General features: G+C 40.8%; 1 protein-coding gene across 1 annotated transcript in view; it reads left to right on the top strand.

The window, feature by feature from the left end:
* Positions 1–2,743: 2,743 nt before the first annotated feature.
* The window catches only part of SLC6A7 (solute carrier family 6 member 7), a 32,760-nt gene continuing 7,584 nt past the window's right edge, over positions 2,744–27,919 (top strand). The window contains exons 1-13 of the mRNA XM_058167856.1: positions 2,744–2,755; positions 4,499–4,682; positions 10,637–10,768; positions 11,725–11,959; positions 13,157–13,295; positions 16,035–16,169; positions 17,280–17,383; positions 18,263–18,387; positions 21,416–21,528; positions 21,624–21,755; positions 22,691–22,790; positions 23,559–23,659; positions 25,086–25,256. Of these exons, the coding sequence (XP_058023839.1) occupies positions 2,744–2,755; positions 4,499–4,682; positions 10,637–10,768; positions 11,725–11,959; positions 13,157–13,295; positions 16,035–16,169; positions 17,280–17,383; positions 18,263–18,387; positions 21,416–21,528; positions 21,624–21,755; positions 22,691–22,790; positions 23,559–23,659; positions 25,086–25,256 (1,683 nt within the window). The remainder of the gene's footprint in view (positions 2,756–4,498; positions 4,683–10,636; positions 10,769–11,724; positions 11,960–13,156; positions 13,296–16,034; positions 16,170–17,279; positions 17,384–18,262; positions 18,388–21,415; positions 21,529–21,623; positions 21,756–22,690; positions 22,791–23,558; positions 23,660–25,085; positions 25,257–27,919) is intronic.

Below are 27,919 nucleotides of genomic sequence, written 5' to 3'. Positions count from 1 at the left end.
CCTCCTATAACTCTTTATTTGTTTATTAAATAAATTTATATGGTTGCTGAACTCACACAGTGAGCTTGATACTCAGAGATTTCTGTTTTCTTGACCAGCAAAAATGATGTTAAGAGTTCTTGTTGTAGTCGAGGATTCATAAAATACTTCCAATGGTGAATAAATAATTTTTTTTGGATTTCATAATTTGAATTCAAATACAGGTTCAAAATGGAGGGGTTGGGAAGGCATATACAAATGCAACAAAAATCACTATCTTATTCACCAAAATATGAATTCACCATGTTATTAAATTTGAAAGAATTGTTTAACTGGGTGATATCACATATTCTGAAAGCTTATTCAATGGTCCATAGCTGTAGAAAGTTTGTGAAACATCTTAGAAGCTGAACCAGTCTTTATTATTATTCGAGTGTTAAGTTTAAGAAAATGTTGGATAGCCATTTGCCTGAAATGGTGTAGGGTTTCCTGCCTTGGCAGGGGGTTGGACTAGAAGACCTCCAAGGTCCCTTCCAACTCTGTTATTATGTTATTATGTTATGTTATGTTAATTCAGAACAATAGTTTTAAGTTACAGGAAAAGAAGTTCAGCTGAATGAAAATAAAAGGAGCATTTTTTTATTTCATATGCTTTTATGCTGCTTCAATCAATTTCAGTCCTAAGCAGCTCAGAGTGACAATCATAAAACAATAAATGGTATAACAATCATGCAAACATAATTATAATCCCCATAACATATAACAATAATTAAATTCTCTCAGCCCTAGGAAGAAGGCAATGTTGAATTACTCCCCAAAATTTTTTTCAAGAAAATTGCAGGGATTAGTCTAGGGCCGTTGACAAAAGTCAAAACTGCTTGTCTCAAAGGCACAACAAACAAACAAACAAACAAACAAATAAACAAACAAACCAACCATGTTAAATCCTGGCATCATAAATCAAAACTCTAGAATAATCCAGCTTGATAATTGATGGTAATTTTTTTCCTGGAATTTGCTGGCAAAAACCCCAATTTTCTTTCCTAAAGTTGGATCCACCAGCAGTTAAGTGTCCCCTTGTAAATTATGACAGCCAGTTCCTCCTCCTTTTTGGACACAAACACATTCCTTGTTGTTTATGACTAATATTTGTGGGAAGTCGTTGGGAGATCTATATAAGATAAAAATGTATCATATCAATCTAATTTCACTTTTTTGGGAGTCAAAAATAGAACTAGTATTCTAAATCAGCATTTCCATATAATTTAGTCATAGAAGATGTGATAATATCTGAATATTCAAAAATGTATAGTTAGCCTTTGAAATGCTTGGGAGGTGGGGAAGAAAAGTAGATGTTGTTGACTTATAGTTCAAAAACAGAGTAGAGGAAGTTTATTTATCTGTTTGTCAAATTTAAAAGTTGCTGAACTTCATAAAGATGCTGAGTGGCATATGTTATTAAAAATAATAGGAACCATAAAACAAAGAAAAGAACAGTGTACTTTCAGAAGAGAGAGCACTGCGAATAACAAATAAAATCCTATAAGAGGTTGTAACCACCCTAACTCAAGCCCTGAGGGAAAAGCCTTAATAGTGCTCCACTATTAGGGCCAGTTTCCTCTGTTAACTGTTTCTTCATTGTTTCCATGGAAACTGAGCAAAATAAGTTTTGCCTCTATAACTGTGGTAAATGAAAAGAGAGTGACTTGTGAAAAAGAAGGGCAAATGTTTAAATTAGGTCAGAGGTCTCCAGACACCCCGAATTCAGCCTGGAATTGTCTCCAAGGAATATATGAATGACCAATATAGATTTTAGCTACCGTATATACTCGAATATAAGCCGATCCGAGTATAAGCCGAGGTCCCCAATTTTACCCCAAAAACTGGGGTAAACTGGGGACTCGAGTATAAGCCGAGGGTGGGAAATGAGGCACCTACCGGTTGAAACCCTCCTCCTCAGCTGAGAAGGCTGGCGGCTCCCCGCCCGCCCTCTCACTGCACCGGCAGGGCTTCCGTCCGTAAAATGTGAAAAAGAAGAAAAAAACTCGAGTATAAGCCGTATATACTCGAATATAAGCCGATCTGAGTATAAGCCGAGGGCTTTAAAAAAAAAAACTGAGTATAAGCCGTATAGACCGAGTATAAGTTTAGGAAGTTTTCAGCACAAAACGTGCTGAAAACTCGGCTTATATGAATGACCAATATAGATTTTAGATATTTCCTAAACATCCACAGTGGGTCATTCCTAGGTAACCAGAGAGCAATTCTACCCAAGCGTTTTGGGTTCCACCTAAATCAGCCATACTCTGTGTTCCACAGCATTATTGCTCTTTGGCAAGTAATCCATCAGCTTCCCCTCAGGTGTGAAAGCAGAGTGCAAAGACAGTGGTAACACTAGATCCCACTGGTGGAAAAAAATTGCCCGTTTTGTCTCCTACTCTTTAATTCTGCCCAGTCTCTGTGGAATCAAATCACTGTTTTACCAAGCTTCATCTAATTGTACCCGTCAGTAGGTCTTTTTTCTTTAAATAATTTGTCAGAAGAGTTAAGGGTTTTGCAGGATGAGCATTAGGTATGTGTTTGTGTGTAAGTGCTTCCCTTTTGGCCACCCAAAGGATCACTGATTAACTCATCTTGCATTTTTAGGATAGTGAAGATGAACACTAGAGGTTTAGAAATGACAATGTGGAAGTGTCCACATAGTTTTTCACATCAAGAATGAAAAAAAACCCAAGCAAATCTAGATGTACAATTTCCAGATTAGATGGAGCCAGAGGTGAGTTTCAGGAGGTTTTGACCAGTTCTGGAGAACCAGTAGTGGAAATTTTGAGTAGTTCAGAGAACTGGTAGTAAAAATTCCGACTGGCCCCACCCTCATCTATTCTCTGCCTCCTGAGTCCCAGCTGATCGGGAGGAAATATGGATTTTGCAATAACCTTCCCCTGGACTTGGGAGGGAATGGAGATTTTACAGTACCCTTCCTTGCCATGCCCACCAAGCATGCCCACCAAGCCATGCCACGCTCACCAAGCCACACCCACAGAACCGGTAGTAAAAAAATTTGGAACCCACCACTGGATGGAGCCCATGAAGCAGTTTCTTGAGAAGATGTAGTTGAAAACCATGGAAAGGGAGGAACATTTTAAAGGCAGAGCTAGTTGGGCTGTTCTTAAATAGCACAAGTGCATTGACATTTTTAAAACACCTGGAAGGGATATTCTCATAAAGCCTTCCCTAATGGAGAATCCAGCTTGGAATTATGGGAACTGTTGCCCATATTTGAGACTGCAGAATTGGGACATTTTGCCTAAGGTTATTAGGTAAGTCCTTGGAAGATTTTCCTTCTGCTATCAACTATTATTTCTAAATATAGTACTAGAACCCTGCCAGTGGTTAGAATGCCATATTGCAGGCTAACTCTGCTCACTGCCAGGAGTTCGATCCTGATGGGCTCAAGGCTGACTTAATCTTCCATCCTTCTGAGGTTGGTAAAATGAGGATCCAGATTGTTAAGGGCAATATGCTGACTCTGTAAACTGCTTAGAGAGGGCTATAAAGCCCTGTGGAGCACCATGTAAGCAGTGGTGGGATTCAGCCAGTTCACACCACTTCGGGAGAACCGGTTGTTAACTTTCTGAGCAGTTTTGCAAACTGGTTGTTGGAAGAAATCATTAGGGCATAGAACTGGTTGTTAAATTACTTGAATTCTACCACTGCATGTAAGTCTAAGTACTACTCATAGAAAAAATATCAAAATGGGTAAATCAGTACTATTTTTTGGATTGCCAACCATATGGCTATACAACTTAATCTGATAGGATAAAAGTAGCATGTTTCAATGAGATGATGATACAAGCATTCTCAGAAAGACTCTTGCTTTTATGTAATATTTAATAGTGTCCATTCTTTTTTTTTTCTTGACATGATTCTGGATGCTCTTTTGCAAGTCACTGTACTCACACAGATTCTGGCACTGTGCGAAAGCTCTGTGTGGTTATGTCAGTTCACATAATCCACACTCCCACTTAAAAGCAGCTGGGCTGTGAGGACTGCCAAGAGCTTTCCATGGTACTGGAGGCCTTAGTGTAAAGGCTGTCACTTTGGGAAGCAAACTTGGAGAGTCATATCCGAAATATATGAATTGACTTTATGGACAGAAGAAGTATTGGTGGGATGTGAGAAAGGATATGAAATCCTACCTGAGAAGTCTCCACTGTGATGGCTGATTTACACATGCAATTTACAATGTAGTGCAACATCAAAGGACGCATTTTTATTTATTATTAAATTGCTTTGCTACCCATCTCATCTCACGATGCATACTAAGTAATATGAAAAGCCCTGGTTCAGTGAACTTATGAAATAAGGACTTATATACCACATTCTACCTTTTGATAGATACTAAATATGTTAAAAGCCATCATCTCCTTGCTCTGAAATATGCCTTGCTCTCTCCCCTCCCCCTTCTTTCATGCAACTCTTTCATTTCCTCTGCATTTCTCTATCTCTTCCTTATCAGCCAGTCATTCCAGACTTGTTAATGACTCCTAGTGACCAAGGTGATGGTGACCTAGAGACCGAATATCCTGAAGACAGAGGAAATTGGACAGGCAAGCTGGATTTCCTTTTGTCTTGTATTGGCTACTGCGTTGGATTGGGGAATGTTTGGAGATTTCCATATCGTGCCTATACAAATGGGGGAGGTGAGAATTTGACCGCTATTGTTCCTTACCTTTTTGTGGAAGACTTCTATTTTTCTTATTGTTTTATAGTGAGATTTTCATATCTGTATTGACAACCGGGAAAAGGAAAAGATAACAGCATCTTTTAAAAAATAGGGTCCCAGAGAAGAGAAATTTTATGTAAGTATTGTTGCTCCAGTTGAAATAGAGACTGAGCAGTCCATATTAAAATTTTAAAAAGAGTCTAAAGCACAAATAACAACTACCTTTTTACGATCCTGTAATCCCTGAATTCAGGGGAGAGTCAGGGCAACTGGATGGAACTGAGTGTTTACTGGACGGATGCCCTTCCTGACACCAAGCAAAGTTCACAGCAGATATTTTTTTCTTTGTGACTTAAGAGAGAAATATCTGCCACTACCGCTAACACTCAACCTTCCAAGTGGAAGGCGAGCACCTTCACCAGTAGGCCATTAAATCATTCTAAAGCGCAAATAAATAACATAAATAATAACTTGGAATCTTTCCATGCCACAACTCCAGTAATTAAACTCCTATAAAGTGGAATTTAATAAATGTAATATCAAATGTTCTCTGATGCTATATAAAGCATAAATAACAACACAATATCAAATATAGCATCAGAAACACATTAGATTCTACACTTATTAAATTCCACTTTACATGAGTTTAATTACAGGGGTAAAGGCATGAAAAGATTCCAAGTCATTATTATGTTATCTACAGCCACTATCACATCAACTAATACTAGGTGATATACTGCTACAAATTCAATAGTCACAAAAGCCTCTTAGTGATAGATGTGCGCTTACTTAAGCCTAATGTACAGGTATCAGATAAAGTATATGTACATATGAGACAGTCTTTCTGAGAATTATATAGGAGATATTGATCTGTTAGAAACTGGCATGCATACACTCTATACTTGCTCCACTGAGCTTATCCACACTTCCACTTCTAAAACTAGCAAGAATTAGGAGTAAGGAGCAAAGTTTAGGGAAAAAACCCATGAAGCATACAAGTGATATGGAAGAGTACTTTCTTGTATTCCATAACAATCACAGCATCAAAATGACGATAGAAGGCTTACAGAAAAAGTAAACAGACATTTCAAGTATGAACATCCCATTTCTAATTTCTATGTATTACTTCTGCTCATTGCTGACAGAAATCTGGAGTCTATAGTGTGTATCACCTCCAGTAATACCTTTTCCTTCTGGTCAATTTGTCACCTCCTGTTTGCTCACCCCCATCTCTTATATAATTTAATACATTTCTTCAAGGGTTACTTGTCACTAGAGATGCTGCAGAAATCTGTCACAGATTTCTGTTCAAATACAATGGCACATAATTCATGGAGTCTGCAGATGTCTTATTTCTCAGTTTAAAATTACGCACAAAAGTTCCTATATTTGGAGAAGTGACCCTTGAAAGCAAGACTAATGAATGTGATATGGACACCGTTGGATATAGATTGATCTGTACATTCATCATACTTTCAAATGTTGTCAACAGCCAGTTGATTTGGTCTCTGCTGATTATTAATTGATAAGGCTGCACTCTCCAGCATGATATCTCTGGCATTATCTACCCACATTCACCTACAGTATAATTTGCTAATGATTTTATCTCCCTCTCTCTTGTTCTTCTTTTTTTAAATATGTGGCAAGTGTTGTTTTCATCTGAAGTGCTCCTCATCAAAATATTTCTGGGCCATGTGACATTCAGGAGACTTTTTTGGTAAATGAAAATATTTGAAGGCACCAGGCTTAGAAACTTGGAGACAGTGAATTCGTGTCCCTCCTTAGGCAGGAAAGCTGACTTTGAGTTGGTTGCTCTCTCTCTCACCTTAACCCACCTCACAGGGTTTTTGTGAGGAAAATATTAGGAGGAAAGAGTATTAGATATAATGTGGGATATAAATATGTAAGTATAAATTCTTTGTGTGTGTATGGGTGTGTGTGTACAATACAACCTTCCTTTTAAAACATTCTGGCCATCATAATATGTCAATTATTTACTGTGAAGCAGTTTCAGCATGATGCCGAGCTTCTTTGCCAAATATCTCATGTATTCCCAAAAGCCATGCTGATGAATCAGTAGGTGGCTTCCTCGTTCTGAGTCAATGTGTTATTCAGCTTGCATGAATAAATTACACCAAAGGGCAAAACACTGCTGGAAATGTTTTCTACCGGGCAACAATATCAGCAAAAGGAGGGGGGGGGAAATTCTGAGCTTCCAAGATTCAGTAACAGTAACAGAGTTGGAAGGGACCTTGGAGGTCATCTAGTCCAACCTTCTGCTCACGCAGCCTTGGGAAATTAGTATATTCCTTCCAGGATGCAAATATGATTAAGAAAAAAAATTGGATTTCACCCAAGTTAATTTGTTTTATTAAAGTTATGTTTTCCTTGCATTTTCCTGCAGTTCAGAAAAAATAAACATTGAGCACTTGTCATGGACAGAAAATATTATAAATTTGCCACTAGTGAAAAACAACAGTTATACTTCAAATATGGAAAACACAAACAATCTTTTGGCACTTTGCAATAAATCAATATATATATGATAACTGTAACAGAATCATCAACTAAAGGAGTGGGTGGGGGGAGGGAGAGTTAAGAAGCGTGCCAGTATGGAGTTGCTTTGTATTGGAGGAGGAAGAGGAAGAAACATTGTAGACCTGACTCATGAAGTCTTCTTTTTTGGCTCTTGAGGGAATGCAGCCAGTCTGGTGAGATTTATGTAATACAGATAATCAACAATAAAGAGACCGCTTTGCCCTATTCACAGACTTGTTCTGGTTCCTTGTGCCTGATAATGACCAAAGTACTAAACTGAGACTTAAGCAGGGTTGTTGATTGCATCAGTCCTGTGATCTTGTCAAGATATTTATAGCAGGGGTAGCAGGAAAAAGTAATCTGAATGTTATAATAGATCTGTGGTTGATTTGCAGTAGATCAGCAAAGTATTCTACCTTCAAATTGTTAAGGGATAGCAATGACAGAGAGCAACTTTCTCAAATTTGAAATTTATTGCTGGAATAAAGAGAGCTTTAAATAAATAGAAGTAGATTCCAATATGGAAGGACTGTGAACTCCACAAACAAATTCTCCCCGTCCCCCTCTTTGGTGCCTTTGAGTCATCCTTGACTGCCAGTGACTGCTTAGACAAATCCCTGCAGTTTTCTTGGTAAGATTTCAAAAGTGTTTTGCCTTTGTTTGTTTGCAGCCAGGGAATGACTGACCCAAGGTCACCCAGTAGGCTTCATACCTAAGGCAGAACTAGAACTCATGGTATCCTGGTTTCTAGCCTGTTACCTTAACCATTATACCAAACTGGCTCTCTCTCTCCTGCTCACTTCTAGTACTCAAACATATTTTCGTGATTTAATTTTCTTAATTCTAACTATATATATATTTCCATCAATTCTACTTGCGGGATCTAGAAATGCCAATAAAAAAAGAATGATAAAATAAATAACTACTTCCACAAACTAAAGCCTGCCAACTCCTGTAGTAGTAAATTCAGTTTTCTTTCACATTCAGCTTTTATCCTCTAAACATTTGGGTTGGAACACAATTAGCCTTCAAGGCTGTCAAGGTAATGTATCCAGATGGGGTCCTGACACATTAACAGATAGTAGTGACAGTGAGAATAGATAAGTATATCTAAATAGTCATCCCATCCTGTTTTTCTTCAATTTTACCCATCTTTTTTCTAACTACAAAAAGTTATGAAGAAAGGAAGATATAATATACATACATCATCTATTGACTCTCCTTCTGAATAAATATTAAATTATTATTAATTTAATAATAAATTAAACAATAAATTAAAGCTTCCCTGCTTCTTTGAAAGCTACTATGCACCAGGTCATGGTATTCTTCAGTGAACAACAAATACAATGTTGTCTACCCTGTCTGGTGTAGATTTCCTGAACTTCCTGGAGATTTACTGACTAGTACCAGATTTCTAAAATCTCCAGGAAGTTCCACACGGGTTCTTCAAACCATTGCAGAGCGCTTCTGTGATCTCCTATTGTTGATTGTGCCCAATAATTAAGCCATTTTATTTCTGAATTAACTGCAGTGTAACTTGAATTGCACAAAAGCCAAACATTCCTTTTTCAAGATTGAACTTCTGTAAGACCTGATGGGCGGCTGTTTTCTTACTGTAGAGACTTGCCTGGCTCAGCCATATGGTCTTTAGAAGTCAGCCAACATCTTACTTCTCTACATAAAAATTCATCCTCTATGGTTCTTTTAACTGCAACTTCTCACTGATGCCTCCCCTCCCGAAAATGCACAGACAATGAATTAAATTTATCAATGGAGGCAGAGCTTCCATTGAATCTTGATTGTTTCATGTTCTCCTATTTGACAACAGTAAGGAAGTTGTGATTAGGTCTTCTTCGCTTCTTGGTGTTTTGAAATTGGCAGCAGTGATGATCAATGTGGACAATCTTCAACCTAGTTCTGACAGATTGGGAAAAGGAAACTGGCAATGTTGACACAGATAGAAATATTCTTAGATGCTAAGACACAGAAATATTCTTGTAATAAAGTTAAGGAGTGATTCTAGATCTTTCTACATATAGAAATATACATCTGGAAATAAGATAAGGTGGAGTTGTAAGGGTTGTATGTTTTGTGTTGGGGATTTAAAATATTTCAAAAGTAACAAGTAGAGAGAGTTCTATCTCTTTCCTTCTTCTATTTCACACCTAGTCTATGTAGGCAGGAGGAAGAAAAAAGTTCTGAGTCAAATTTTCAATTTGGCACCTGGAAACTCTCATGATGAGATTAAAGTCTGTAAGACAATAAAAGGAGAATGCAAAATTAGATTAAAATCAGCTTGATCCAGCATTTTAACCTCACAATAGATCTGTGATGGTGAAAACGATGGCACGCGTGCTGGAAGTGGCATGCAGGGCCATCTCTCCGGGCACGCGAGCCATCACCCATTGCTCTTCCAGGTTCTGGTGTGTCAGCCAGATGGTCTTCACATGTGCGGGAGCACTGGAAACTGGAAGAGCAGCTGCCTGGTGTGTATGCGTGCACTGGGAAAGTGATCTTCCAGTTTACAGGGCGCACATGTGCACCGGCCACCTGGTCTTCCGGTTTCTGGCATGCATTCAAGCGCAAAGACCAGCTGTCGGGGTGCATGCATGCGCCGGAAACCGGAAGATCATCTTCCCAGCACGCGCATGTGCACCAGGGGCTGCTGTTCAGGTTTCCGGTGTGCATATGTGCACCGGCCAGCTGGTCTTCAAACATGCATGCACGTCAGAAACCAGAAGATCATCTTCCCGGTGCACACTTCCATTTTGGCACTTGGTGCCGAAAAGGTTTGCCAACACTGCAATACATGATGGATGACATCTATTGTGAGGATAATAGTACCGTGTTTCCCTGAAAATAAGGCCCTGTCTTATATTTTTTTGAACCCTGAAATAAAGGCTTGGCTTTACTGCTATGCGCTCAAAAGCCCGATTGGGCTTATTATCAGGGGATGTCTTATTTTAAGGCAAACAGTGTAGCAGGAAATGAATGAAATACTGGTCCCACTCTTATATTTCAGAGTAAATAGTATAATATTCCTGATGCAGGGGACAATTATTTTTAAATTTTGGGAACCATTGGAGAGCTTCTTTTAGATTATCTTCTAATCACCCCTTAAAGGTTTCCAAATGTGTGACCATCACAACCTCTCCTTGCAAAACAAAAGTCTATATTTTAGTATTTTTTGGCATGAAAAATAATCTATTCCACTGTATGTACTGAATCTTCCCATCTCTCACTTTTACTAGATGGTCCATATTCTAGTTTTATGAGGACCGTACCTGATATATAAGGAAGGGATACCATCTGGCTCATGCTGTGATTATCACATTCAACTTTCCATCCCAATTGTGTCTCTTTTGTCACTTGTTTGTAATTTCTCTCTTGCAGGGGCATTCCTCGTTCCTTATTTCATTATGTTGGCTATATGCGGAATACCCATCTTCTTCATGGAGCTGTCATTAGGCCAGTTCTCAAGCCTGGGGCCTCTTGCTGTTTGGAAGATAAGCCCACTCTTCAAAGGTCTGTGTCCAATGCTAATCTAGTTTCATCATCAGGCCTGTCTTCATGTCTTTTTCAGACTAAATTCTTATGGTTGACAGTGGAACAGGTTAGTCCTCACGCATTGTAGAGATGAAAGTAGAGCCTTCCTTACCACAATAGGTGAGAACAGTAATTAACTGCTGGAAGTATACTTTCATTACTGTGAAAGTAAAAAAATATTTGGGAAAAGAATTTTCTCTCCCACAGTTTTAGAAGCATGACTGTCCAGGTGGACTAACATGAGGCAGATTGAATATAGATAGCTTTTTCTTTTTTTTACAAAGCTGACACCTTTCAAAATTAACTCACTACAAATTATGTTAGAACAGTGTTCTAGAATTCAATAATGTGTTAAGAATGAATGTTTTTCATCTCTATTCTGAACTCTGGGAGTTATAATTCCAATTCTTCTGTAGGACTTTAACTCTGATAACTTGGAAATCCTAGGATATCCTGACTTATTTAGGATTTTGAAAAAAGAGCTAACTTTAATGCATGATCCAATGCAGTTAAAGCAATAGAAGAGGACAACAGGACTACTGTGTCCTCACTTGGTGGCTAGAAAGATCTAGCAGTCTCAACTGAGCTCATGGACTGCATTTATAGCAATAGCATTTTGATTTATATATTTCCCCATAGTGCTTTACAGCCCTCTCTGGGTAGTTTACAATGTCAGCATTATTTGCATATTACCTCCAACAATTTGGATCCTCATTTTGCCAACCTTGGAAGGATGGAAGGCTGGGTCAGGAAACCTTGAACCCCATCAGGATCAAACTCTAGGCTGTGGGTAGAGTTGCCTGCAATAAAGCATTTAATCACTGTGCCACCAGGGCTTCATGTAACTGCATCATGAACGTTGCAGTAAACAACCATCAACTTTCGGGGTTGCCTGTGTTTTGTTGCCATTATATATCATTTCTGCTCTTCTTTAGGTATTGGTATGGCCACAATCCTGATTGTCTCCTTGGTGGCCATTTACTATAACATGATCATTGCCTATGTTCTCTTCTACCTCTTTGCCTCGTTGACCAACAACTTGCCTTGGCAGTACTGCGGCAACTGGTGGAACACAGACCTGTGCCTGGACCACCATGTCATGCATACAGGGAACAGTGCTGTCCCTTTCAACGCTTCTAACACTGTTAGTCCAAGTGAGGAATATTGGAGGTAAGTAGCTTAGACAAGAAAAGGATAGGAAGGAAGGTAACCGATGGTGATAAGTTTGCCCTCTTCAGTCTAAGAGCTCTCCACATATTCCTCAAAACTCATAGGCATGGTCAGAAGTTAGTAATTATAGTGGTGCTTAAGATTTTGAATTTTCAATATTTCTGCATAAATATAGATTTGGATTGTTCTCAGTAAATGCACAAGCATAATGTTTTTGACTCATTTATTTAATTGGGTTGTCTCTATCTAGTGTTAGGATTTATGTGTCGAACAGGTCTCCTTTTAGGTCATATTTATGCAGAAATATTGAAAATTGAAAAGGGTTCATAAACTTTTGAGCACCACCGTATGAGAATTGTAGTCCAAAATAATTGAAGGGCATCACATTTCCTACCCAAATCATCATATAAGGTGGATGTGATATTTGCTGTGAAATATATGAATCTATCCATATTATTACTACCTTTGTTTTTCTAACTGCATAATATTTTAGTGAGAATTACGAAAATGAGGCTGTATAGAAGTCAATATAAGGTTAAAACAGCCAAAGAGAAGGAACTGGAGCTTTAGTTCAGCTTCATGAATCTATGTGGAGGCATTGTTCATTTTGTTCAAAATAAACTATTTTGTTAATAGGACTGGAAATTATTTAAGACTTTATTAACAAAGACACATTAAGCAGAGTGTATGCTGAACTCCATACAAATTAATGTAACATGCGAAATAGCTTTTGTGTGTATTGCAGCTATCACACACATAAACGTATTTTATCATGCATGCACATGACACATGCACTCATCACAAATTTATTATTTGAAATAATACGTATGCAGGAAATGAACACTGCATTTCTTAATTTGTGGTAATACTGCAAATTCTTTATGCAAAGAAATCTCTGTTTGAGAAAAAACCATCCAATTAAACAAAAGCCTCAATCTAATCGGATGTATTTAATCAGATTAAATACATCTGATTTAACAGCAGTTTAACTATTGCTTCCCTGCATGATGCACACATTTGTATGGGGAAAATATATACGCATATACAGTGCTGTCATATAAAGCAATTTCCACACAACGTTATATTTTTTGCTAGTTGGAAAGACTTTTCAGGCTGATCTACTTTGTCACCTATTCATTAATAATTGCAGGAGGAAATTCCTCCCACTGAAGTTTCTCCCTCTTTTTTTTCCCCAAGCCGATATGTCCTCCACATCCAAGGAAGCTCAGGCATTGGAGATCCTGGGGGGATTCGCTGGAATCTCTGCCTCTGCCTCCTGCTAGCTTGGCTGATTGTGTATCTTTGCATCTTAAAGGGAGTCAAATCGTCTGGCAAGGTAAAGTATACATTAGCAGAAGGCACCCATCTGTTTTTTTCCCCCCAACCCTCAAATTATAAAATAATTCTATTTAACTTTTCGTAGATGTCATAATTGTGGTAGGAATTGGAAAATATTTTTTTCTATACTTTAGGGCAGGGATGAGTAACTTTATTTTTCCCATGGGGTCAACTCGACACTCCGTGAATTCTTAGATCATTTACTATGGCCATTCGTCATCCTCAGGCCAGTGTTTTCAGCTTCGTGCTTCTAGGAGCAATGTGTGATCACAGCTGTTTCTTCCTTTTAACTGCTATTAGGGTTTTGAACTGATTGGTTGGGAGCTTGGCTGTGTTCTGATTGGGTGGAGTTGTGTTCTGATTGGTTGGGGGCTTGGCTGTGCTCTGATTGGATGGTGGGCTTGGCTATGCTCTGATTGGCTGGGGGTGTGTTCTGTTTGGGTGGGGGCTTGGTTGTGCTCAGGTTAGTCTGAGTTGCAGGGGGATTCCCTTCCTGGATGTCTTAGTCTACAGGAAATCCAATGGCTCCCTAGGGCACACCATCTACCAGAAGTAAACACACACAAATCGCTATCTGTACGCACTCTCACACCACAACCCAGCACAGATCAACTCCGTAGCCAAGACACTCATCTCCAGAACAAAACGCTTAGCTGACGAACAACACCTAAAAACCGAACTACACACTCTCACTAATGTACTAACATCCAATGGATTCCAAAGAAATAAGATTACCAAACTAATCCATAAAGAAACCCCCACTAAAATCCCAGACAGAGAACAAGAAAATGGCAAAGCCCTCTTTCCCATATATAAAAGGCACCACAGACAGAATCAGCAAGATCCTCCACAAACACAACATCAAGACACCATTCTGCACAAACCGAAAAATATCCAACATCCTAAGAAACCCCAAAGACAAAATTGAGTTAGAAAATCAAGGAGTATATAAAATCCCATGCACCGCCTGCAGCACCACATACATCGGACAAACCAACAGAAGAATAAGTGCACGCATTGAAGAACATAAGAACTCAGTCAGAAAAGAGGAACCAACTTCTTCCCTGGTCCAACACCTTAAAGCCACAGGACATAAAATTGACTTTAAAAATACCAGAACTATTGCCAAAACTGAACACTTTAACAAAGAATAACCAGAGAAGCCATTGAGATAGAAAAACGCCCATACAGCATGAATAAACGAGATGATACCTCCCGCCTACCAGCCATTTGGAAACCCGCCCTTATCGACAAACGAGTTCCTAACATGAAGAATGACACAAGAGTGCCACACAGCATGTCACCACCACACATCCATGCAGAAAGCAGACTCAAACCCACACCAATGATGAAGCACGACCACGGACCAGAAACCAGACCGCAGCTGCATCGTTAGCCATTTCAAACCCCTCCAATCCATACATGCAGCAGACTGACACCCACCATGAAGATATAGCATGATCACAAACGCAAAGCCAAACAACAGCAATGCAGCTCACCAACTCAAATCCCCCTGCAACTCAGACTAACCTGAGCACAACCAAGCCCCCCCCAAACAGAACACACTCCCATCCAATCAGAGCACAGCCATCCCCACCATCCAATCAGAGCACAGCCAAACCCCCCAACCAATCAGAACACATCTCCACCCAATCAGAACATGGCCAAGCTCCCAACCAATCAGTTCAAACCCCCACTAGCAGTTAAAAGGAAGGAACAGCTGCGATCATACATTGCTCCTAGAAGCATGAAGCAGTAAACACCAGCCTAAAGATGACGAATGAGACTTCATCGAAACGTCGCCAAGACACTTCCAATTTTACGCGGGAGAAAACCCGAATAACCAAAGACCTACATACAAACACCCACGAAAACCTCAGAAAACAAATATATATATATATATATATATATATAATATATATATATATATACAGTAATATATATATATATATTTGTTTTCTGAAGTGTCTTGGTGACGTTGACGGTCTCATTCGTCATCAGCTTCAGCCTGCTTCTGGGAGCACGAAGCTGAAGCCTGAAGAATGCGAATGAGACTTCGTCGAAACGTCGCCAAGACACTTCCAATTTTACGCGGGAGAAAACCCGAATAACCAAAGACCTACACACACACACACACACACACACACACACACATATTATAATCCACAAATCTGAGCTAAGAAATGAATTTTACATTTCTTCTACGCCAGATCCACTACTGATTCTTTCAACTTTTCTTTATTTCAGCAGTATAATTTAATATTTGTGGAGGACTGAGAGAAAATGTCATACTCCAGCATCACCTATAGGTTCTGAGCGTTTTTGCGAAAGATCACAATATATCTAAAAATGCTGTCATAATACTTTGCAAGTGGACAATACTAGATCAAATTGGTTTTGAAACACAAGGAAGAAAGATTTTATTTAATTATTAAATGAAATGTCTTGATGGTCAGAAGTATTTGATAATAGATATGGTGAGCAGGCCCACTAGAATGACACATTCTGTTTGTGGATTTTTTGTATGTTAAGCAGGTTGTTGAAGGTCCTTATGGCTTCCTCCATTTCTCTCATTTCAATTTATGGATCCTTAATTATTTTTCATGGAAGCATGATAACCATTTTGCATATGGCAGTAGTATAAATTTATGGAAGATTACAAGAGTTCTAGGGTTGTCTAAAAAGAGGCAGCATCTTTTTAGAGCTGCTACAAATAAATGCCCCTGTTGTCTTGTAGGTTGTTTATTTCACGGCCACGTTTCCTTACCTCATTCTGATCATGCTCCTGATTCGTGGGGTGACACTCAAGGGGGCCTGGTTAGGAATCAAGTTCTATCTTACACCCCAGTTTGAGCTCCTACTGTCTCCCAAGGTGAGATCTACGTGAATATTATTATATAAAAGAATTTATTTATATACCTCTTTTGCCTATCTCATGTTATGGGCATGCATAAATGCACCTGTGTGCCTACCGTCTCTGTCCTAATATTCCTTTTTACTTACTTTCATGTATCCAAATTATGTTTATACTTTTACTTGTTATCTTATATATGTTTGAAAAAATAAATTAAAATAAGAAAAAATCTTAGAAACTAAGCAGAGTTCTTGGATGAAACTTACTGGAAACTCCAGACCTTTCCAAACTGGAAACCTTAAAAGAAATCCTTAAAAAAGGCAATGGCATTTCTGTAATGCCAAGAAATGCCAAGAAAACTGCATTAACTAGAAAATGATCAAATCATTGTTAACATTTTAAAAAATTAACTCTTTAAGGACTAGAAAGTTTATATATGATCCTGAAATGTATTTGAGTGGGCCCATCCAGATGTAATGTAGTTTATTGTTATTGCACAAAGGAGAAAATGTGAATAAGTTTTCATATTTCTCTACTATTTGTCAAGTAGCATTTTCTTTTACTCCCATATATGATGAGCACTTATGGCAGGGAAAATATAAAATGTATTTAAAAGCAATTTCAGGTAGTGATGGTTGACAGTAATTTGGCAACATTTTTCTTTAGAATTCTATCATTATAGAAGCTATGACTGAAAAAAAAAATGTGCCAGAAAAAACCATTCTTTCTAGTGAGCACCAGAGTTTCCCTACACAGAACATTCAAATGCATCCTTTTCAAACTATCTTTATATTCATTGTTTTTTAAAAATTTATTTATTTGTCGAGTATAATATATAATATATATATAATATATATATACAGTAATATATATAATAATATATATAATATATATAAGCATGAATTGAATATATAAAATGAATACAATTAAAGGGAACATTAGGACAGGGACGGTAGACACGCTGGTGCTCTTATACACGACCCTTAGGAATAGGGTGAGGTCAACAGTAACCAGTCTAAGATTAAAATTTTGAAAATATGGTTGTGGATAAAAGCTTTAGTAACCAATACTGGTTGCTTGTTGGTTTATTGAAATTATTTAACTTCTTGTTTTCCATTTCTAATGTAGGTGTGGATTGAAGCAGCTTTGCAGATCTTCTACTCTCTTGGGGTAGGATTTGGGGGACTTCTCACCTTTGCATCATATAATACCTTCCACCAGAACATTTACAGGTATATATTTTCAATTTATATGTAATGGAGATGGAGCATATTGAAAGCAAATTATTGTTTTGTGTATTTTAAGAATATGTATGTTTTGTGTATTTTAAGAATAAGAATTATGGATGGGAGAGAAAAGACAATTATGGATATACAGCTAAACTTATAAATGGGAAGGGAAGGGAAGGAAAGAAAGGAAAGGAAAGGCTAATTGAGTCTGAAGACATAGCTCTGTCATTATTTCTGGATATGTGATAATGGTAGGGACTTCAACAATGGCTTGGTTGAGCCAATGTAAGGCTTTCGCTGATATGCTTTTTGTTTATACCGTATATTGGCTTTTAACTTAAATTGGACCGAGTTTTTTATTTTTGCAACGTGCCCAGAGTTGCTTCGATGAGATAGACAATCATATAAATAAAAAAAATATTATTATTATGGTTTGTCACACAGTCAGTCACATGTTTAGATTGGATTCAGGATTTTTATCCATCTATGATTCCTTTCCAAGGATCTGGGATAGGCGGACCAACACCTGCTAAAGAACTGACAGTGTGACTTCACATTATTGTGAACAGATCACTATTATCCTCCTCCTCCTCCTCCTCCTCCTCCTCCTCCTCCTCCTCCTCCTCCTCCTCCTCCTCCTCCTCCTCCTCCTCCTCCTCCTCCTCCTCCTCCTCCTCCTCCTCCTCCTCTTCCTCCTTTGGCATCCTGCAGAAATTCACAACACATCATATACTGACTCTGTAAACTGCTTAGAGAGGGCTGTAAAAGTCCTGTGAAGCGGTATATAAGTCTAAGTGCTATTGCTATCTTTTATCTGCTTAGATATTCTGCAATGTCTGAGTTCAGATTATAAAGGTCCTATTTTGTTTGTTTGTTCCGTAGGGATACATTTATAGTCACTGTGGGGAATGCTGTTACCAGCATTTTGGCTGGCTTTGCCATTTTTTCTGTTTTGGGATACATGTCCCAAGAACTTGATGTTCCTGTTCAGGAAGTCGCCAAAGCAGGTAAAACCTACAAATTTTTTCTAGCTTTTGTACAATTATATATGTGTGTATACAGGTTAGAATGTCTGTTAAACTGCCAGAGAATTTGCACCAGAGGTGGGTTTCAGCAGGTTCTGACCAGTTCTGGAGAACTGGTAGGGGAAATTTTGAGTAGTTCGGAGAACCGGTAGTAAAAATTCTGACTACCGGAATGGGGATTTTGCAGGAACCTTCCCCTGGAGTGGGGAGGGAATGGAGATTTTATAGTATCTGTTGTGACTCCAGCCCCTGAACCTGGCCCCATACCTGAAAGTGACTCCAAGAGTGAGGGGGAAGGGCCAGTAAGGCTTACCTCGGGAGCACCGATGCCTTTGGCCCGGCTCCAGGAGCCAGAACCAGGCCAGTAGGAGGACGTAATGAGGCTGTCATCCCCTGATTCCCCTCTTTCTCAAGCTATGCCTTCAGACCCAGCTGACAATAATAATAATAATCAAGCTTGGATTAACCCTCGCTTCAGAAGATTAGAGAGGCGGCATCATCAAAGGGAAGGGTGGGGCAGGAGCCCCACCCCACAGGATATATAAGGAGCTTTGGGACTGCTCCCACTCCACGGGAGCAAAAGATTAGCTGAACCGTTTCAAAGAGAACTGAAGTCTTACTCTGTGAGTCATTAGTTTGAACTTTGGCAAGCAGCTGCGATTTCTCTGCCAGGACTGATAAGAGCCGTGAATCCACTGGCTGAAGGCCAGCTCGTTACTCCGAAGTAGGGAAGGAGACAGAACAGTATCCTTCCCCTGCCACATCTACCAAGCCATGCCCGCCCAGCCATGCCCACAGAACCGGTAGTAAAAATTTTTGAAACCCACCACTGATTTGCACTGCAATGATGGAGGAAAAAAATATTCAACTACAGTAAGTGCCAAATTCCAGATAAAACAAGAAGAGAGAGCAGGTATATTTAAATAAGAAATGTAAAGAAATTCAGAACAAAAAAGTGAATGGAAAGGGCAGGAGATTTAAGGAAACTAAAGGAATCAAAAGAAACTTTTTCACAACATCGGATACAATAAGAAGCAAGATCTAATGACAAGATAGATATGAGGAAGAAAAGGTACAAACACAAGAAGAACTATACAAGGAGGACTCCCAGATCATTGATATGTTCAAAACTGTGAACACTGGGATAAAGCCAGACCTTTTGGAAAAGGGAAATTAAATTAATGTCTTTATTATATTATATGCTACCTTTCATTCAGAAGATTAAGCTGATATATTTTTACCCACTAGAATGACCTGGTGAAATAAGCTGGCTGAGAGAAAGGGACTAGCCCAGCATCTCCCAATGAACATCCATGGTTGAGCGTGGGTTAGAATTGGAGCTTCCCCATTTCTAGATTACATCCACCCAACCAATGGTAAAATCCAATTTTTTTTACTACCAGTTCTGTGGGCATGGCTTGGTGGGTGTGGTGTGGCTTGGTGGGCATGGCTTGGTGGGCGTAGCAGGGGAAGGATACTGCAAAATCTCCATTCCCTCCCCACTCCTGGGGGAAGGATATTGCAAAATCTCCATTCCCACCCCATTCTGGGGCCAGCCAGAGGTGGTATTTGCCGGTTCTCCAAACAGCTCAAAATTTCTGCTACCGGTTCTCCAGAACCTGTCAGAACCTGCTGGATTTCACCCCTGCATCCAGCTGCTTCATTGTGCTATCCTCCCATCCTGGAACTGGTAGGAAAGAGTGGCACCCTAAATCTTGCTGCCCTCACAATGTGCCTCCTCCATTTGGCTAAAGTTTAATATTTTTGACACATAACTTTTAGAGAAGATGTTGGTGCTTGGAAAGATGTCGATGCTTAGAAAGATTAAAGGCAATAGAATGAGCAGGTTAACAGAAGACAAAGAAGGGCCTCTGGTGGCTCAATGGACTAAGTCTGTCTGTTATTAACACAGCTGCTTGCAATTACTTCAAGTTCAAGTCCCACCAGGCCCAAGGTTGACTCAGCCTTCTATCCTTTATAAGGTAGGTAAAATGAGGACCCAGATTGTTGGGGGCAATTAAGTTGACTTTGTATATAATATACAAATGGATGAAGACTATTGCTTAACACATTGTAAGCCGCCCTGAGTCTTCGGAGAAGGGCGGGATATAAATTCAAATAATAAAAAAAAAAGAACTGTACATAATGATAGCCTCTCCAACTAATCATATAACCCATAGACTGAGAAGATTAATTTTCTTCTTTGTGCATCACTGTGATAAAAGGTACCAGAAACCAAGCAATTACAACAATAAGAGGCTTTAAATCTCATTAGTATTGTAATCCAGAACTTGGCTATCACTAACTGCATATATATTTTTGCCAAGAAAAATGTATCATTGCATCCAGCAGGTGTTAGTAGTAGCTGATAAATATAGAGCCAAATTAAGTGGAAGTTGTGAAATATATTTCCTGATTGATCATGTGTGAGATATAATTTTTTATTCATATGAATTTCAGAAGAGACCCTATTCCCACCCTATTCATATTACCAAGAGGGCAACTGAAAACATTCCGCTATCAGAACTAGTTTGGTGTAGCGGTTAAGGCAGTGGGCTAGAAACTAAGACTGATACTCCTACTTTAGGCACAAAACCAGCTCGATGACTTTGAGGCATTCACTGTCTTTCAGCCCTAGAAAGCAGGCAATGGCAAACCACTTTGGAAAATGCTGCCAAGGAAAATACTGGGATTAGTTCATGTAGTTGCCAGGAGTGAACAATGACCCCAAGGAACAACAAGAACAAGGGAAACCCCTCACTATGGACAGCAAATGCCTTTAAGTCAGGGCCGGCTAGCTTGTTTGCATAGGAGGCCAATAAATAAAACCACACACTGGCAGCCCAACCACATCCAAAAATGCAGATTGTGTGTCAATATGAGCAAGCTGATTCAGTGAGAGCTGCAACCTCATTTGTTCAGTGACTTATTGTTTATGCTCATGAAATCCAGCCCTGATGATGTCTCTTTGATTGCATTCATAATTCTTCTCATTCTTGGCCCATTCTAGGTCCAGGGTTGGCTTTTGTGGTGTATCCACAAGCCATGACAATGCTTCCTCTTTCTCCTTTCTGGTCTTTCCTCTTTTTCTTCATGCTGTTGACTCTTGGTTTGGACAGTCAGGTAAGGGCAAAGCCTTTTGAGAGGAAAGACTTTAACCATGGACCTTCAAATGAATGGACCTTACAGTTGATGGGATCACATGCTTTTGTGTTCAGTTTGCCTTTCTAGAGACCATTGTTACTGCAGTAACTGATGAGTTTCCATATTACCTGCGGCCGAAGAAGGCATTTTTCTCAGGCATCATTTGTGCTGCAATGTTTCTAATGGGGCTCATTCTCACAACAGAGGTAAGCAAAATAGATTGGAAGAGATTGCAATAGCTGGGGCTTTTAAGATAATAATCTAGGGCGTAGTTACAAGTAAAACCTATACTATATTAGGATAAAGGGGCAAAAGAGCAAGGAACGAAGAGGATTGCATACAGTATCTAATAAACGATGTGACATGAGCACAAGAGAAAATCATCAAAGCAGAAGATGAATCTTATCTGTCTACCCAACTAATTGGCTAATTTCTATTATCAGTTAATTAGCTACTTAATCCCCAACATTCAAAATCTGAGCAGGGTTTTATCAGATTCTTAGGACCAGTTCCTTGGAATTTCAGCGTATTCTGGCATTTATTCCTTTTAATTCAGAATAGAATAGAATAGAATACTTTATTGGCCAAGTGTGATTGGACACACAAGGAATTTGTCTTGCTGCATATGCTTTCAGTGTACATAAAAGAAAAGATACCTTCATCAAGGTACAACACGTACAACACTTAATGTTGTCATAGGCTACAAATAAGCAACCAGGAAACAATCAATCAATTGATTTTGAATGTTTCAAATCAATTTTGAATGTTTAGTAATGAAACCTAGCCTATAGCTATGCTATTTTGTCCCAAACATTATTCAGAAACAAAGATTATATTCCATTTAATATGTTTTTAAATGTAGCTCTAACAAAATTGAGTTGGGCAGCTTCAAATTCATAATAAACAAACAAACAAACAAACAAATAAATAAATAACTGTGGAATCCTTGGTGGTCTCTGAGCTTAGTTATTTTCTTGCACTGATGATGTTACCTAGTTGGGTGATAAAATGTCTGCAAGAAAAAGGCCAAGAGAAAAGGATTCCGCAGTTTGACCCATAAGCTATAAAAAAACTCTTCCATTGATAAATAAATAAATAAATAAATAAAGACTTTGGACCTTTTCTGGCTTTTTCTCTGCAGGGTGGAATGTACTGGTTGGTGCTGCTGGATGACTACAGTGCTGGGTTTGGGCTCATGGTGGTGGTCATAACTACCTGTCTGGTAGTAACACGTGTTTATGGTAAGATATTTTTGCAATTGTTATAAACCCTCTTTTTTCTGAAGTGAAATGAGAATTGCAAAAATGTATGAGATGTAATTTGTGGAGCAGAGATTTGGGATTTAGAAAAAAAGGTAGCGGATCAGAATCAGTGGCATTTTCTTAAAGATCAGAATACAGAATAACAGGATTGGTAGGGACCTTGGAGATCTTCTAGTCCAGGGGTCCCCAACCCCCAGTCCGTGGACCGGCACCAGGTCACAGCATGCCAGCAACCGGCCACAAACAAGCTAAGCCCCATCTGCGGGATGCAGGCATCATGCAAAACCTCTGGTCTGTGGAAAAACCTCTCTCCATGGAACTGGTCCCCGGTGCCCCAAAGGTCAGGGGCACTGTTCTAGTCCAACCCCCTGCTCAGGCAGGAAACCCTGTACCATTTCACATGAAATCATATGAAGCTGATTTAAATACTGCCTCATCTTTCACGTGACAACCCTGTGGTTTAGGCTGCTGAAGAAATATTAAAATCTTGTTTGGAAATCACAGACTGTGTGTCTTAAACGGCACAAACTAATGCCTGCTTTCCTGGAAGTTATTCTCCAAAATACTCAGTGTGACTTCCTCTCAGGTTACAATCTGATGGCATGCTTACCTAGAAGAAAGTCTCACCGGACATTGAAAAACATCTGAGTAAACATAGAGTAGAACAGTTAATCTATCAGTTTCAATCAGATAATATACTTCTGACTGAACAGCGTCGTTGTTTCCCATTCCTTTTCTTCTCCATAGGCATGAAAAGATTTTGCCGTGACATTCACATGATGCTGGGTTTCAAACCAGGGATGTACTTTAGGGCCTGCTGGCTGTTCCTGTCTCCAGTAACAATGACGGTAACTATAGTCACTCAGAAGCATTCTTTCCTCTAGCTCTTCTTATTGTCCCTATGTTTGCCACCCAGAGATTTTTTAATATATATATACCCTTGTTGCATTGTTCCTTCCCTGGCCCAGGAGATTTGAATCATAGATACTTTTGAATTTAGACACAATGATTACATCAGTATGAGTACTCAAGGCTTTATTGGATGGCAGTGTGAGAAAATAATAACAAAGCAGTAATCACGGAATACCCAAGATTAACAGATTAACAGAGTTGGAAGGGACCTTACTGGTCATCTAGTCCAACCCCTCGCTCAAGCAGGAGACCCTATACCATTTCTGACAAATGGCAGCCCAATCTTTTCTTGAAAGTCTCAAGTGATGAAGCCCCCACAACTTCTGAAGGCAAGCTGTTCCATTGATTGATTGTTCTCACTGTCAGAAAGTTCCTCCTCATTTCAAGGTTGAATCTCTCCTTGGTCAATTTCCGTTCATTATTCCTTGTCTGGCCTTCAGGTGCTTTGGAAAACAACTTGACACTCCCCCTCCTCTCTGTGCTAGCCCCTCAAATATTGGAACACATTAAGGGGAAACAAAAAAAGAATGTTCTTGCACCACTTCTTCCAGTCAGGGAACTCCAAAGAGATAAAGACAACAGATGCCTTTATGGCTAGCAAAAACATGGAGCACCTTCCTAATTAGGTCTGCACTGATGTTCAATCTCATTGGGATTTTTGACCAGCTCACATGGGCTCCAAACCATAAAAAAAAAAACAAAAAAAACACCGCAACCCATCCCTGTTTTCAGTGCCTTCATCTCACTTGATTTCGCTAAGGGCAAGGAGGATAGGTTTATCTAATCTTTTTCTAGGAAAGCTTTGCCTAGTCTGCTGAGGAGGAAAACATCCCAAGGTTAAGGAGTATTTGTTTGTACAAGTTGGTGATGCAACCTCCTCTACTGAAGTTGAGGAAGTTCACTTTACTCTACACAGGTGTTCCATACCAACGGCAGAAAAAACAAAGGATAACCCTTTAGTGACTAAATAGATGCTAACTTCATTCCATATCAATCCCCAGCCACTTATATCAGGGGTCTCCAACCTTGGTCCCTTTAAGACTTGTGGACTTCAACTCCCAGAGTCCCTCAGCCAGCTTTGCTGGTTGAGGGACTCTGGGAGTTGAAGTCCACAAGTCTTAAAGGGACCAAGGATGGAGACCCCTGATTTATATGGAATAAAAGCTAAGGATAAAAGAATACATCTCACTATCTCCTTGATGATGTTCCACAGTGCCACTATCCTAATCCCATGGGATTAATATTGCATTTGTTAAGTAGTATGATATATATCTAATTAACTTGTAATATCTAAGTTTGAAAGGAAATGAAAACTTCTATGACAGATTGACTGGTTCTCTGACATCTGATGCTCTGTTTCAGGCCTTGCTTGTGTACAGTATTATCAAGTACCAGCCTTCAAAGTACAATGGGACCTACTGCTTTCCATTTTGGGCAGAGGCTCTGGGCATCCTAATGGGGATCTTCTCTTGCCTGATGATCCCCCTGGCAATGCTGTTTGCTGTGCTCCGAGAAGAAGGGACACTCTGGCAAGTAAGTAACAGGAAGAAAACCACCCAACCCAAAACCCCAGCGTAATCCTATTAGGCTAAAACAAGTGAAGCAGTTATACAAAGAGGAAGGGAACATTTGGGAAGATTCTTAGAATTCTAAACACTATTAAAACTGTTATAGGACTTGAGCTAGAGTTGCAATGGATTTCGTTCCATAGCAGTCTAGTAATAGAAATAGCACTTAAATTTATATACTGCCTAATAGTGCTTTTACAGAATTCTCTAAGTGATTTTTACAGAGTTAGCATCTTGCCCCCAACAATCTGGGTCCTCATTTTACTGACCTCAGAAGGATGGAAGGCTGAGTCAACCTTGAGCCAGTCAGGATCGAACTCCTGTCAACAGAATGAGCCTGCAATACTGCATTCCAATCACTGCGCCACCAGAGCTTCTCTATTTCTCCTACTAAGAAATTATGTGCCCCATTTTCATCAATACAGGTTTTGGAAAGACAGGCGCCAAGGAAGAGGATGAGGCCTATTGTTCTGTTTCCCTTCCCCCAATACTCCCAGCAAAGAGTCAGTCAGAGGCCTCCTTTTCTGATTTATTTACATATATATAAATGTCCTGGCTACGTCTACCCACGGGCCTGCCAAGTTTCTGGAGATAACAAGGAAATTACAGATAAGGCCAGAATTACTCATGAATATATTCTTCCCTCCGTTGATACAGTTTGCCCGCGCAAATTCATTACTTTGTCCAAGACAAAAAACCAGGAAGTCCCGCCTCCTATTTATAGTCTCTGCAGATGTCACTGCATGACAATTATGACTTGGCTTTGTCCCAACTCTTCCGCTGCTGCGCACGCCGGTCACGCCTGCGCAGTCTTGCATCACTCCAAAACTGTTCTTCGGGCGTTGCCAAATCAGAAGAAGGCTCCAGGAATCAGGCTTTGCCGGCCCTCCTCCTCCCTTTGAGTGGGTGCCAGGGAGGAAAGGGCTCAAGAGAAGCAGGGCTGGCCAGGTCTTCTCCTCACTTTCTGAATCATCCGAGTCCAGGAGTCCGGGTCCAGGAACCTGGGTCACAACACTATCCTCACCGCAGGGCCCTTCCCCGGGCTGACGATCGGGATGCGGTCGGGCTGGGTTCTGCTCATGGAAGGCCTGCACCAGGTCAGGGCATGAACGCCGGAGGCATCTACCCAGGAGAAATCAGTCCCGTATCCCTTCCACGCGATCAAATATTGGAAACGACCTTCAGCCAGCGGGAGTCTCAGACGCTGTGGACTTCAGATTCCTCCGATCCGCCCTCGGCGACAGTGACGGTGCTGTTGGGCACCGAAGGGGACTCGTGTGGCCTCAGGAACCAGAAGGGACCGTGAAAACGGGTGGATCCGCATGGATCGTGGCAGGGTCAGTCGGTAGGCTACCGGGTTGATGACTGCCTCGACAGGGAACGGGCCGATGAATCGGTGGTCCAACTTTACCGGGCGGTCGGACGGGAGGTGTTTGGTGGAGAGCCACACCGGTCTCCAACTGCCAGCGGGGCGTTGCCCGTCGGGAGCGGTCGGCGGACCGTTTGTAGTCCTCCTTGCCCGATTCAGCTGCTGGCGTACCAACTGTTGGACCGCATGCAATTCCATCAGGAAGGTCTGCGTTTGGGAACAGGAGAGTCCGTGGTGCCAGAGGAAGAGCCGCGGATGGTACCCCACATTGGCAAAGAACGGGTCATCTGAGTAGAGGTGTGCTGAGAGTTGTTAAAAGCAAACTCCGCCAGGGACAGGTAGTCGGCCCAGTTGTCCTGTTGCTGGTTGATGAAGCAACGGAGATACTGTTCCAGTATACCGATGACCTTCTCTGTACCCCGCCGGTCTCCGGATGGTGCGATGACGACAGACACCTGCACCTCCAACGCGCCATCAGGCTCTTCCAGAAGCGGGCTGTGAACTGAACTCCGCGGTCCGAAACCACCCTGTCCGTAGACCATGGAGGCGGAAGATGTGCTGCAGAAAGAGACGGGCTGCTTTTGCGGCTGTGGGCAGTCCGCGGCATGGGATGAAGTGTGCCATCTTGGTGAGCATGTCCACCACCACCAGCACCGTGGTGAACCCAGAGGACGGCGGCAGGTCTGTCAGGAAGTCCATAGAGATCGCCCCAGGGTCTGTCGGGTGTCGGCAAGGGCTGGAGGAGCCCGGAGGGGCCCCGTGGCGGCCTTGGCTTGCCGGCACGGCACGCAGGATGTCACGAGGCATGTATATCATGCCGCACTGGGCCACCAAAAGGTCCGTGTCACCAGGTGGAGGGTCTTGAAGAACCCAAAATGTCCTGCTGCAGGGTTGTCGTGGCACTGGGTCATGACGAGGGCTCGGAGTGGTCCTGTGGGCACATATAATCGCCTCAAACTTGAGTAAGTCCTCCTCCAAGGTCCAAGGAGACGTGGGGCCCACCTCCGCTCTCCTTTGCTGCGACCAGGCGTCCTGGCGCTGCGCCTCGCACCTGGGCCCGCAAGTCCACTGGCTCCGTGCTGCGGCCAAGGCTTCTGCCGCAGCACTGTCCGTGGAGGAAGGGGGTCCTTGGCGCAGAGGTACTCTGGCTTGCGGGACAGGGCATCCGCCCTCCGGTTGTGACCGCTGGGAATGTAGGTCACGCGGAAGTTGAACCGGGCAAAAAACAACGACCACCGGATCTGCCGCTGGTTCAACTT

The sequence above is a fragment of the Ahaetulla prasina genome, chromosome 2 (assembly GCF_028640845.1).
Source record: "Ahaetulla prasina isolate Xishuangbanna chromosome 2, ASM2864084v1, whole genome shotgun sequence".
In the NCBI taxonomy this organism is placed as follows: domain Eukaryota; kingdom Metazoa; phylum Chordata; class Lepidosauria; order Squamata; family Colubridae; genus Ahaetulla; species Ahaetulla prasina.
This window is presented reverse-complemented; position numbering and strand designations above follow the sequence as displayed.